Here is a 14021-nt window from a genome sequence, read left to right on the forward strand (position 1 = left end):
GTCTACCCTGCTGTCTCTTTCAGACTGTGGCTCAGTGGAGGAAGGCTGGTTACCAGGACATGCCTGAGTACGAAAACTTCAAACACCTCCTCCACGCTCCAGTGGACGATGCTCAAGAGCTGTTGCAAACCCGCTTCCCCATGCCGAGATACATCGACACGGAGCACGGCGGCAGTCAGGTGGGGGCGCGTCACACGCCTGCTCTTGAGTGATACACAGACTAATACACTCTTAACACAAGCATTCAAAGTCATGAAAGTAACAAAAGAATGTCAAAGCAAAAGCTGATGCTGTAAATATTGTCCAACACATTGGAACCTGAAAGGTTTTGAAATGATTTCATTATTTTCTTGTAAATTTGGGTATGGAAGAATTTCCAGTATTCCAGTCTTGAATTATTCGATTCTATTAAAGTTAATATCTGACTTTCAGAGAAATAAAGGTTTTCCTCCACTGATTTATATGGAGAGCATAAATAAATAGTAATTAACCACACCGCTGAATCGTCAGGCAGATTTAGTGTTGTATTGTCAAGATTTCTGGAAAAGGAAAACCGCAACTAGGCTAGTGTGTTGTTTACAAATGTCTAGAATGTTACAAAACCAGCTGGAAAATGTAGAAATATCAGAACACCTAAAGTGTTCCAGAAAGTGGGCTGTTTTCTCTTGGTTTGGATGGGATCAATATTGCTTTGTGATGTAGAACATATCCACAGAGATCTCAACTGAGCAGAATATTGTGTGTGTTTTTAGGCTCGCTTCTTGCTCTCCAAAGTCAACCCTTCTCAGACTCACAACAACATGTATGCCTGGGGACAGGTAAGAACCCTAACAGTGACCTGTGACCTTACTCTCAACTGATCAGATAAAATGTTGACAGAGGCTGTGCTTTCAGCAGGAGTCTGGTGCTCCCATCCTTACTGATGACGTCAGCCTGCAGGTCTTCATGGACCACCTAAAGAAACTTGCCGTCTCCAGCGCTGCCTGATCCTGCCTCCTTTATGTTGCTGTGCATGCATTTGCTCCCTGAACCAAACAACAAGCACTCCGTTTCTGTTAGTGTAAATCTGAGCAGCAGGTCCAGGACATTTCAAGTCAATAGTTTCAGTGAAAATTTCCATCTAACCTAAACCTAAGCGGCTCAGGTCCATGTCGGTAAAGTCGTAATCAGCTCTGGTATCTTCCTGTGTATCCACTTTGTTTCATGTGAGTGTTGCAAATAATTTAACTAAGAATTTAAAAAACCCTGCCCATGTGTGATTCAACTACAGAAACCCATCCATAACCTGCGAGTCACCTGCTGTCAGATGGGATGCTCTCAGCACCACTAAAACAAGCTTGGAGAATTTGCAGTAAAACATATTCCTGGTTTATATTTCCCCATTTGACATATTTCACAAACATTCAACAGCTGCTAAATACAAAAAAGTACAGTTTTTCTTTTTGTTTTGGTTATACAGTATTGTTTTTTATTTATGTGAGCAAGTAAGTGTATTGGTTTCTTTAAAGCATTTACTTTCAGTTCCAAAAGGAAAGGTTTTGTTGAGGCAGAAGATTGCATATGTTCTTTTCATTCTGTCTTATGTTTCCAGTAAAACTGTGCTGTGGAGAGCCTGCTAATTTTCTGTGTTTTTCTTCAGATTTATCTCAGAAACTGATCGTGAGATAAAAGGTAAAGCTTCACTGCCCCCTTCTGGAATCTAGTGACTGAATCCTTTTTCCAAGGATAATCTCTCTTGTGGTCCCTTGGCACTTAATTCAGGTTGTGATTAAGTCATCAGTTCTTCCAGATTCCTTGTACATCAAAATAAATAACTTATGCCATTATGTGCAGTGTGAACAGTTATTAGTCCTGCATCGAGTAGTAAGAAATTAATGTATATGCCTATTTAGAGCCAAACTATAATACCAAATATCTCCTTGCAAAATAAATCTACTTTGAAGTGCCTGTGACGCACTATTCCCACGAATGCAGAAAGAAAACATCTTAACAATGAAGGATTTGGCCATTAATTGACATGATATCAGGATTAAAGAAGTGATAAAAGACAATAGTGACACAAAATAAGCATATTTCAATAGTAAATTTTGCAAGTCCAAAGTCACCCGGAAATGACGACTAAGGGGGAGGGGAAGTCTCCGGTCATTCATTGTGTGAGAGTCTATGATAAACTGTTCAGGTAGAAGCCAAGTTGTATTGAAAACAATATTAATATGGTGATTAACCACATTATTGGAAAGCTTACTTCAATTTAACAGTTAACACCCAGGTCTGATTACTGTCTGACCTGAGGAATCCAGAAACCAATTAAATAGAACCAGTTTGACACCATGAAATAGGCTAAAAGATCTCAAAAAGCAACACATCATTCCCTAAGCTAAAGAAATGCAAGAACAGATGATAAACAAAGGCATTGACAAATATCAGTTTGAAAAGGGTTACCAATCAGTTTCTAAGGCTGTGGGCCAGAGAATCAAAGTTAGAACTGTTATCAACAAAATGGAGAAAACATGGAACAGTGGTGAACCTTCCCAGCAGTGGCTGACCTACCAAAATTACTCCAAGAGCTCATTAATGACTCATCCAGAAGGTCACAGCAGAACTCGGAACAACATCTAAAGCTCTACTGGCCTCAGTTGCCTCATTTAAGGTCAAAGTTCATGATTTAACAGTAAGAGATTGGGCAAAAACCACATCAATGGGAGAGTTCCAAGGTAAAAATGACTGCTGACCACAGGAACACAAAGGCTCGTCTCACATTTACCAAAAACATCTTCATGAACTGCAAAACCTTTGGGAAAATATTCTGTTGATTGATGAGACTGAAGTGGACCTTTTTGGAAAGTGTGTGTCCAATTACATCTGGTGTAAAACTAACACAGCATTTCAGTAAAATAACAATATACTTACAGTCAGACATGTTGCTGGTAGAGTGATGGTCTGAAGCTGTTTAGCTTATTCAGAACCTGGGCTACTTTATGGAACCATGTTTCTGCTCTATACCAGAGATTCCTGAAGGAGAATCAGTTCATCAAGCACACTAACCCCCAACCCTTATTCAATAGGACAATGATCCGAAGCACACCAGTAAGTTCACCTTTGAACAGCTCAAAAAACGCAATACAAGATGCAGCCTAGTCCAAGTCCATGCTTAAACATGATTGAGCCAACGTGGCATGACTTTTAACATGCCTCTGAGTTATTTTGCAAACCAGAGTGGGTCAGGATTTCTCCACAGAGATGTTAAACACTCATGGGCAGTTATCACAAACACTTAGAGCTAAGTGAACAACTGGGGGAATCATTTTTTTACATGGGGCTGGGCTGGTTTAATATACTTAAAAAGTTGATACATCAAACTTCATCAAATTCTCTTCATTTTGTTTTTAAAAAATACAAGAAATACTATGCCATTTTTTGGGGGGGGGGATTTTTGCTTCTTGAAAAGATTTTACACAAAACAAAATAATATATTTACAACTTTTTATACTGATTAACAATTATCTGTGATGCTGGCACCAATATATAAAAAATAGTACAAGGAGAACTATATTATAATCAGTAGCTCTACTGTGACTCACACTGTCAATGTCAGCTTCACACGAGTAAACACACATAGTCAGCAGTGTTTATGTGGGTTGAGTTGTTCTTGTATCGTCAGCTAAAGGAGGCTTGATCTTTGCAGCCAAATCCCAGAACCATGTTGAGTAAAGGCCTGCCAAGCTGGCTGTGAGTAATGCAATGATCCTAGAAAATAAAGATCATCATGAGCAAAGTCTTGGTAGAGCTTTTTGGATTTTATCAATGTTTCTATGATGTACAGAAAAACAATTAAAAATGTTTCAAAGGTTTCACAGATTTTGTATAACAATTACGTAAAATGTAAAGTCAGGAGTCTGGATTTCCTGTGTTGATTCTTCCTTCTCATACCTTCAGCGATTGTCTTTGATGCTGGATATTAAATTCTGAACCAGATCCTGGCTGATGGTGACCCGTTCTTAACTTCTTACTGCTTGGAGTTGATCCCAGTTTGCTTGCTTCTGTTTTTTCTGAGTGAGGTTAAAATCAGGTGCCTGACCATAGGTTGAAAATTTCACCATTTATTACTTCAGCCTTGTGACATGCTGCTCCATTGTGCAGGAAGATCATCACCAAAATGAACTGGTTGTTCTTGGAGGATGTTTCAGTCCTGTTATATTTATTTTAATTATCATTTAATATGAGTCTAAATGCAACTGTTTCTGACCACAGCAGTCATTTGGTAGAGAACATTAGAGAACGGCATCATGAAGACCAAAGAACCCAGCAGACAGGTCAGGGACAACATTGTGGAGAAGTGTAAAGCAGGGTTAGGTTCTTGAACAATATCCCAAGCTTTGAACATCTCCCAAAGTTCTGATCAGTCCATAACATGGAGATAGAATGGACCATCTACAGACCTATCAAGACATGGATGTCCACCTAAACTTACAGGCTGGGCAAGGAAAGCATTAATCAAAGAAGCACCCCAGAGGCCTATGTTAACTCTGGAGGAAATGCAGAGATCCAATGCTCAGGAGTGAAAATGTACTGAGAAGACAACTATTAGATATATACTCCTTTATGGAAGAGTCTGAAGAAGAAAGCCAGTGTTGCATGAATGCCTGAAAAAAGCCTTGAAAGAGACACTGGAAACATGTGGAAGAAAATGCTCTGGTCAGGTAAGATCAAAATTAAAGGTTCTGGCCTACGTGCAGAATGTTGTGTGGAAGAAAACTGCTCATCACCTTGAAATGTGATGGTGGCAGCATCATGCTGGGGAATGATTTTCCACAACAGAGACAGGGAAGCTGGTCAGTGTTGATGGAAAGATTGATGGAGCTAAATCCAGGACAATCTTGGAAGAAAACCTGCTAGAAGACATACTGACTCAGAAGGGTTGGATAGATTCATACAGTCATAGTCAATAAATTAGAATCTGCATTCTGATGAGGCTCATTTATCAAATTAAAAGTACTTTAAGAAAATAACTCGAGCAGGTATTAAACAAACTTTTTATTAAGCCCATAATTCAGTATTAAAACTGTTTTTATTGTTCTGATGTAATATTCTACTTTTAAATGTTATGTTTTCATTACCTGTAAACAGAAAATCATTATAATTAACAAAAACAAAGGCTTGAAAACATCAGTCTGTGTGATTATTCTATATAATGTGTTACTGAAATAACTGAACTTTTCAGTAATATTCTCATTTATTGAAAGGCTCTGTTCAGACCACACTTTTCAGATTAGTATTTTTTTTTAAAGGCAAGCCTAATTGTGTTCTGGTCACAATAAAGTCCTACAAAATACACTGAAGTTTGTGGTTTTAAAAATACATGTGAAAAAGTTCCAGGCATTGTACAAATGTTGTCTGTTAATTCATTTGCTCACAAACATCCATGATAGTTCAGGGTTGATGCTGTGTAAAAGTTTTTTTTTGGTCGGAGCCCAGCAGCTTTCAGTGAGGATTAACACACACATTACATTTCTAACCATGAGAAAGAATTAGATTAGAAATGGCTTTCCCCTCCACCGTTGTACTTCCTGTCATTCTTTGCACAGCACCTCCTGGAAATGCCTAAGTCACCACTTACCCTATCGATTTCCCTGTGCCTTTCCACTGTTTGTTCAAACACAAGCTGTGAGTATGTTTAAAAACAATAAAAGAATGTTGGTCAGACATAGAGATCCTCCAGTGTCCTGAGACAGGTTCAGAATACAACATTTTCTTTAAAACAATTTAGTTGCATTTCTAACTGTGGCATTATATTAAATAAGTGGCAAACACAATACTTTACAGCATTTATTAGTTAGCATGTCTCTTTAGTGTTTGAATGCAGAGAAATACATTGCTGAATTACCAATCACCTGATCAGTGAGATAACAATAATGCAGCATTCTGTTTACCTTAGAGGATGGATCTCGGTTCTCAGAATGCTGTGACTCCCAACTTCACTCTGTTCCAACTGGAAGTCAGGAAGTTTTTACTGATTGTTAAGCCCTGTCACCAGAATCACTGCTATCAGCAATACAAGCTAATTCCAATGCATTTCTCTGTTTTAAGGTCAAAAACACTAAAGGAAACAGGTTCATTAATAGGTGCAGTGTTGTTTGGCCCAATGATTTAATGTGATGCCACTGGAGGAGGCCATATTGGTTTAGAGATCAGGGTGAGGGTAAGGAGGAACCTTTAACTTTCAAGTAATCTCTGTACCAGTGTAAAATGCTAGTGAGGGTAGATGATGCCTGCAGTAATATGTCCAGTTCCCAGGACCTGAACTAATTTCAGTTCCAAAAATAATTAATCGCAGCCTTAGGTTTCGGTCGGAATATCTCAGAGCTTTCACAATCTGATTAGTCGACAGGGTGAATGTGCAGGAAAAAAGCAGACCATATCAAGATCCAACACACTTCCTGTCCAGGAAGAGAGCAGGGGGGAGCTGCTGGGTGTGAGGGTCGAAGCCAGCAATCTGTCAGCAGAGCCACTGTGAAGCAGAATCTGTAAGAAAGAAATAAGAAAATGTGTACAGGATTAAGTGGAAAGAAATAAGATTTTTTGAGACTGGAGGATAAAACAAAGAAGAAAGGACAGACCAGTACCAGAGAGGACAACAACCTGAAAGGAAACAACTGAATTAAAAGCTGGATGTGTAACAAACGGTAAGAAAGGCATAAACAAGATTCAGATTTATTCATTTATGTTGTTATCAGTTTTGGTCACATCTTTTTTTTAAAAACTTTTATTTTCATAGCACCTTAAAAAGATAAGTGTTTTACATTCACACAAGTAACAACAGAAATTTAAAACAAAAACAATGCAAATAAATGACAAAAAGTGATTTTAGACCTCTCTATTGCTGAATTTGAGATCTTTGGAATGGGTGATTAGTTTTTAAAAGCAACTCAAAAGTCATTATTTAGAGTCTGGGGCCAACAGTGGTGGAAGTCTCCTTTAAGTTTTTAGCATGTCTTGATCCATAGCCAGTAGGTCCTGATCACAAGACCTGATAGGGACAGACAGAGGACAGTTGTAGGACTCTGGACCAGTCTGGAGACCACATTTTTTGGTTTCTTAATCTTGTCATTCTCTTGACTAGATTTGTACTCTGTCTTGCCTTGGTCTTAGATTTGCTCTCAAGACAGCAGAAATGTCTTTTTTTCGCTACAACTTCAAAGTGAAACTCTTGGCTACTTTCAAATGCAAACCAATAGAGTTTTTTACATTGAAAATGTCATCACTACCTATGCACCGACATGCTGTGGATGAGAGGGATGAGAACACAAGTGGGACAAACATTTTCAAGTGCAAATATATAAATGTTTTTCTATCTGTGCAACCCGCAGAGAGACAGAACTTCAGAGATGTCTGGTTTGTCTGTAACATGTTACCAGCTTGTCATATTTATTGGACTAGCAGCATGCAGTTGAGGCTCTGCTTACCTATAAGTTTGGGTTCACCTAAATGTAGTGGCAGTGTTCCTAACTAAAAAAGTGAAGCACACCAAGGAAACCATCTAGTCTGCAGTCCTGTTGGTTACAGGCAGATTTTCTTTAAATGTTTGCAGCAGCTAACACATAATTATGATTACAGAAATTGTCTTGAAAATGAACAATCATTGGTTTGGTCTTGGCCTTAGTCTTTCTCCTTTGGTTGTGATGTTGGACGTGCTCTCCCCTCCCTCAGAGTCTTGTTTTTGGTATGCTCTGGTTTTGACTTGGTGTAAGTTTAGATGGTCTTAATGGGGAGCCAGTCTAACTGGAACAGCGCCAGAGTGACGTCTATTTAGTGGTTTTAGTCAGAAGATTCACAAAGGCTTTCGAAACAACCTGTAGATGACCCATTTCAAGCCTTGAGACAACAGAAGAATGAGAAAATATGAAGTTTGAAAACAGTCCGAAAAAAATACCATAGCAGTGAACACATTTTACAGAAGTATTCACACCCCATTAAACATTTCCTTTCCATTATGTTACGTTACAAGCCCAAACTTCAGTTGATTTTATTGGGATATTTGTTTTCCCTTTGGGATTAGTAAAGTATTTTTGAATTTCAATTGAATTTTATGACAGACCAACACACAGTGATACATTATTGAAGTGGAATATAAATAAAAAATGGTTTGCTAAATTGATTTCAAATTAAGAAATGCACATGGGTTAGGATCCTTTACTCTGACCCCCCATAACAAAATCCTTCATAACGTATTGTGTTCAGAAATTACCTAATTAGTAACTGCAGCTGTTCTGTTTCTGGCCTCAGAGGTTTGTTAGAGAACGTTACAGAACAAACAGCATCATGGGACCAAGAACCACACCAGACAGCTCAGGCACGACCTCACCGCTGCCCCTGCACATTGGATTTATGGCCGGGGGTGAGCGGCTGTGATGAAATGAAGATACTGTTGTAGAACCTGAACTGCTAAAGGAAGGTTCGGCCCATGGCATTTTGGAGCTCAAACTTAAACATGTCACACAAACAGAATTGTAAAATAGGAACCATTTGGTACACCCATCTGTATGGAAAGGCTAAAGTGCTGCAATTCACTAAATTAAACAACTACCAACATTTATTTGCATACATGGGTAAATAAAAGAAACTAAAACAAATTAATTTATCTTTGTCTTAAATGAATAAAAAGCTTAATTATGTTTTTGTTCAAATCTTTAGTAATTACTTCATAAAAATTCATTTGCTGCAGAACCTCATTGGTGTATTTTATATCTAAAGCTTACAAATCAAATCATTCAGTGGGGCTAATCTACTAAAGTGATTGGTCTGCAACTGAGATGCTGTGCAGGCTAACCAATCAGACTTTAAGGTTTTTCTTCAATCAAACACAGCAGCAATTTAAGTTATTCCATGATGCACTGCCCAATTTTTAAAAAATGAAATTTTTATGTATGATTTTACCATATTTTGCCTTGCAAGCAAGAAGGTCCTGTGTTCGACACCCGACCGAGGGTCTTTCTTCGTGAAGTTTACATGTTCTCCCTGTGCATGCTTGAGTTCTCTCCGGGTACTCCGGCTTCCTCCCACAGTCGAAAAACATGCCTGTTATTGGTCTCCCTAATTTGCCCTTAGATGTGTAAATGAGTGTGTGCATGGTTGTTTGTCCTGTGTGTCTCTGTGTTGCCCTGCGATGGACTGGCGACCTGTCCAGGATGTACCCCACCCCTCGCCCGTAGACTGCTGGAGATGGGCACCAACTGCCCTGTGACCCACTGTGGAAAAAGCGGTATAGAAGATGGATGAATGAATGAATGAATGAATGAATGAACATTTTTATGTATGATTTTACCATATATTTGAATCAAAATTTTATTTGATTGCAGAATTTAATTATTGAATTTAGTAATAAATTGAAACCCTTAATATATTTTGAGTAGTGGAAACATTTATTAAAAAAATCTTGACTAGATGCACTCTACCATCGAATTACAGACCTATTTCAAACTGTTTTTTCAGCAAAATTGTCTCAAAGCAGCTCATCCAGTACTTAACAGCAAATGATCTGTTGGAGCCTTTTCCGTCTACCTTTAGAGTAAGTCATTCCACTGAGACATTGCTGACGAAGGTGGTTAATGACTTGTTAAATATTGACTCTGATCGTGCTTCAGGTTTATTGTTGTTGGACCTTAGTGGCGGCTTTGGTAAGGTTGATCTCTGTTTCTTACTTGAGAGACTTGAACATTATTTTTGCATCTTAGGCAAGGTGCCGATGTGGTTGAAGTCTTACTAGTCTCACAGAACTTAAAGTGTTTTGGTAAACAATGTTCTGCCTGAGCCTTGTGCGGTGAGACATGGGGTTCCACAAGGTTCTGCTTTGAGTCCCCTGCTTCTCTCCCTCTATCTTGCGCCACTTGGTCATTTACTACGTTTTTTTGGAATTGGTTTTCACAGTTATGCTGATGATTTGCAGATATACAGTGGAGAGAACAAGTATTTTATACACTGCTGATTTTGCAGATTTCCCCACTTGCAAAGCACATAGAAGTCTTTAATTTTTATCATAGGTTCTCTTCAACTGTGAGTGACAGAATCTAAAACAAAAATCCAGAAAATCCCATTGTGTGATTTCTGAGTAATTAATTTGCATTTTAATGCATGACATAAGTATTTGATACATCAGAAAAACAAAACTTAATATTTGGTACAGAAACCTCTGTTTGCAATTACAAGTATCAGATGCTGATATTGACGAGGTTTGCACACACTGCAGCACACACTGTATGGACCACTCCTCCATACAGATCTTCTCCAGATCCTTCAGGTTTGGGGGCTGTCACTGGGCAATACGTACTTTCAGCTCCCTCCAAAGATCTTTGATTGGGTTCAGGTCTGGAGACTAGCTAGGCCACTCCAGAACCCTGAGATGCTTCTTATGGAGCCACTCCTTGGTTGCCCTGGTTGTGTGCTTCGGGTCATTGTCATGCTGGAAGACCCAGCTACGACCCATCTTCAGTGGCCTTACTGAGGGAAGGAGGTTGTTGGCCAAGATCTCCTGATACATGGTCTCATCCATCCTCCCCTCAATACGGTGCAGTCGTCCTGTCCCCTTTGCAGAAAAACATCCCCAAAGAATGATGTTTCCACCTCCATGCTTCACGGTAGGGATGGTGTTCTTGGGGTTGTACTCATCTTCTACTTCCTCCAAACTCAGCGAGTGGAATTTACACCAAAAAGTTATATTTTTGTCTCATCAGACCACATGACCTTCTTCCATTCCTCCTCTGGATCATCCAGATGGTCAATGGCAAACTTCAGTTGGACCTGAACATGTGCTGGCTTGAACAGTGGGACCTTGGGTGCACTGCAGGATTTTAATCCATGGCGGCGTAGTGTGCTACTAATGGTCTTCTTTGAGACTTTGGTCCCAGTGCTCATCAGGTCATTGACTAGGTCCTGCTGTGTAGTTCTGGGCTGATCCTTCACCTTCCTCATGATCATTGATGCTCCACGAGGTGAGATCTTGCATGGAGCCCCAGACCAAGGGAGATTGACCATCATCCACTTTCTTAGAATTGCTCCAACAGTTGTTGCCTTCTCACCAAGCTGCTTGCCTATTTTCCTGTAGCCTATCCCAGCCTTTTGCAGGTCTACTGTTTTATTTTATTTATATATTTTATATTGCAAAAATCACACAATGTCAATTTCTGGATTTTTATTTTAGAATCCGTCATTCACAGTTGAAGAGTACCTATGATAAAAATCAAAAACTTCTACATGCCTTGCAAGTGGAAAAACCTGCAAAATAGGCAGTGTATCAAATTCTTGTTCTCCCCACTGTATATGACTATCATTTCTGATAATGGGTATAGCTTGTCCAAACTTGAGGTCTGTCTTTCAGCTGTTACGAATTGGTTCTCAGAGAGTTTCCTGTTCCTTGACTCTGCAAAGACAGAGATCATTGGACCTCAAAAATTGCATCATCTATTTGACAATGTTTCTCTGTCTTTTGATGACTGTGTTGTACAATGTACTGACAACATGAAAAACCTTGGTATTGTTTTTCAGACCCTTGTATTTGACAAGCATATTAAGGAGGTGTCTAGGGTGTCCTTTCCTCATTTCAGAAGAATTGTTATGATTAGGTCTATCCTGTCTTACAAGGATGCTGAAGTCCTCATCCATTCTTTTGTAACATCTCGCTTGGACTATTGTAATGCTCTGATGTCTGGACTACCTCAAAAAAGTTTCAGATCTCTGCAAATGGTGCAAAATGCTGTTGCTCGTATTTTGACTATAGTGGGGATATATGAGCATGTGAGCCTCTCTTCATTGGTTTCCTTGTCAGGTTTAGGCTGGTTTCAAGGTGCTCTTTTTAACGTACGTTTTTCATGGACTTGCACCTCCATATTTAAATGATCTTCTTAATGTGTATATGCATTCTTGTGCCCACCGTTTTAAGATAACTGGCCTTTTGATGTTGTCTAAAGTCAGAAAAAGACTGTTGGTGAATGAGCTTTCTCTTTTTGGGCATCAGGCACTTCAAAGAGGTTCTAATGCTGAAGGACGGCGTAATGAATTGTGTGGGTTAATACAATTAACAACCAAACATGTAGACTTACCCACTTGCAGCTTTGGCATACTTGAGCTTGAACTACAAAATCAAAGCGAAATCAAATGCCGAATACTCGAAATTGGTCAGCCGAACGTAGGCTATACAATTAAAATAAATTAAAATTAATTGCTCATTTCATGATTATAGTTCTTTAGAACCAATGTACCAAAGTACTTGTAAATAAAAATAAGCTTATAGTCAACGATTACGTACATGTTTATGAACTGGTTTATTTACACATATGAAATTAGAGTAGGAATAGGGAAAATTGTTATGCTTACCCGGACTGGCCAAAGGGCAAATTGACCCGGACTGGCCAACCTCCGACCATCAGAGGTTTAACAAGTAATGATTCTATTGTCTTTTTTTGACAGTGACGTCACCTCAAGAGCAGGTGGAGTTTGAGGAAATGGAATGTTGGCTCTGCTGTTGGTGGAGTGCCCTTTGGATGGTTGTCTTCCTGCTGAAAAATGTCTCCACCAACTTGTCTTCACGCATTAAATACACACTCAGCCAAAGTGAAGTTGCTTTTGATCAGGCCGTGAAAGACTGCTTTCCTGGTGTTCTGCCCAGCATGGCCACCGAACATGAGGTCCAGGAAATCTTTCAGTTTCTCAACAAATCAAAGCCCTTTCAGGCAAATATTACTGTCTGGGTTGGGCTAAGAAAACCTAAATATGAATGCCTTAATCCTTCAGTGCCCCTGAGAGGATTCAAGTGGGTAGAGAATAGCAGAAAGAATAGCAGCCAGGAGTTGAGCGTAATCAACTGGCTGGAGGAGCCAACTCTCACCTGTACAGAGGACTTATGTGGAGCCCTCAAGCAACAGTCTGGCCAGTCAAAAGTTACTTTAGGTTTGATCCCTGACAGCTGTAAAACGCCCTACCAGTTTATCTGCAAAGTGAGGGATAGACGTACAGGAACGTCAGTGGAAAGTAGTCGGACCACCAATAGACCTGTTTCAGCAAAGCACCAAATGAAGACAGCGTCAGCCAAAACAAGTTCAACAACATTAAAACCCGACCCAACAACACTACATCCTAACCTCCCAATAGCAGGGCCAGAATCTTGTGAGCATTTCAAAAACCCAAAGCATCCCAGCATTCGTTCCCTTACTCCGGATTCCAGTAACAGCAGCAAAGTCCAGGTGGAGTGTTGGTCCGAAGTAAAGATAGACTTGCTTTGTTCAGGTGTTCCTGCCATTTGGCGAGTGTTAGATGGCTCCCCAGCTAATTTCAGCATCATCTGCCTGCAGTGTGAAAAAGGCTTTCAGAAAGATGATTCAGGGCTCTGTGTTGACATAGATGAGTGTAGCACCAGGAACCCCTGTCAGCACACCTGCCTGAACACTGAGGGTTCCTACAGGTGTGTCTGTGCTGCTGACCAGGACTCTTCATGTGAGGAAATATCCCCAGCAAATAACAAGAACTCATTGTCTCACATTCTGATCTGGCAGTTGTTGCTGTACTACTGGTTATACTGGCAACTGTTGCATTGGTGAAATGCTGTTTAAAGAGGCGTGAGAAGAAGAGGAAGAGGAAGAGGACCAACCCATAAATAACAAGGAATCCTACAAGGCCATTTAAGACCTTTTAAAGAACATTATGTTTTTTTAACTTAAAACCTTCATGAACAAAAAAACCTTCTTACTTAACAACTTTAGTGTTCTCCCCTAACAACTGAACTAAGCTAAAACCACACCATGTTGTGTATATATATATATATATATATATATATATATATATATATATATATATATATATATATATATCATGGACCTTAGTCCTTGAGATGTGTTGTGAATGGATGCTTTATATATGAACTGAATTGAATCTGAATAATTTTGAACAGTAGGAAAAAGATCAGCACTCAGGTAAATTCATCTTTCATTTGTGTGATATTCATGTAATAAATAAAGATTTGCTTTTAAAGTCTC

General features: G+C 39.4%; 2 protein-coding genes across 3 annotated transcripts in view; both read left to right on the forward strand.

The window, feature by feature from the left end:
• Positions 1 to 1826, forward strand: part of sec23a (Sec23 homolog A, coat complex II component) — a 35234-nt gene extending 33408 nt beyond the window's left edge. Inside the window, exons 18-20 of one of the 2 annotated variants that reach the window (XM_047345459.1) lie at positions 24 to 179; positions 753 to 818; positions 895 to 1826. In XM_047345459.1, the coding sequence (XP_047201415.1) occupies positions 24 to 179; positions 753 to 818; positions 895 to 987 (315 nt within the window). In that variant the 3' untranslated portion in view covers positions 988 to 1826. The remainder of the gene's footprint in view (positions 1 to 23; positions 180 to 752; positions 819 to 894) is intronic. The other variant, XM_047345460.1, reaches the window with a different exon arrangement.
• A 4617-nt stretch (positions 1827 to 6443) lies between these two features.
• On the forward strand, positions 6444 to 14021 carry clec14a (C-type lectin domain containing 14A). Its single transcript, XM_047393198.1, has 2 exons — positions 6444 to 6683; positions 12460 to 14021. The coding sequence occupies exon 2, from the start codon at positions 12495 to 12497 to the stop codon at positions 13584 to 13586; it is 1092 nt and encodes a 363-aa protein (XP_047249154.1). The 5' UTR covers positions 6444 to 6683; positions 12460 to 12494; the 3' UTR covers positions 13587 to 14021.

This window comes from Girardinichthys multiradiatus, chromosome 19, assembly GCF_021462225.1.
Source record: "Girardinichthys multiradiatus isolate DD_20200921_A chromosome 19, DD_fGirMul_XY1, whole genome shotgun sequence".
Classification (NCBI taxonomy): domain Eukaryota; kingdom Metazoa; phylum Chordata; class Actinopteri; order Cyprinodontiformes; family Goodeidae; genus Girardinichthys; species Girardinichthys multiradiatus.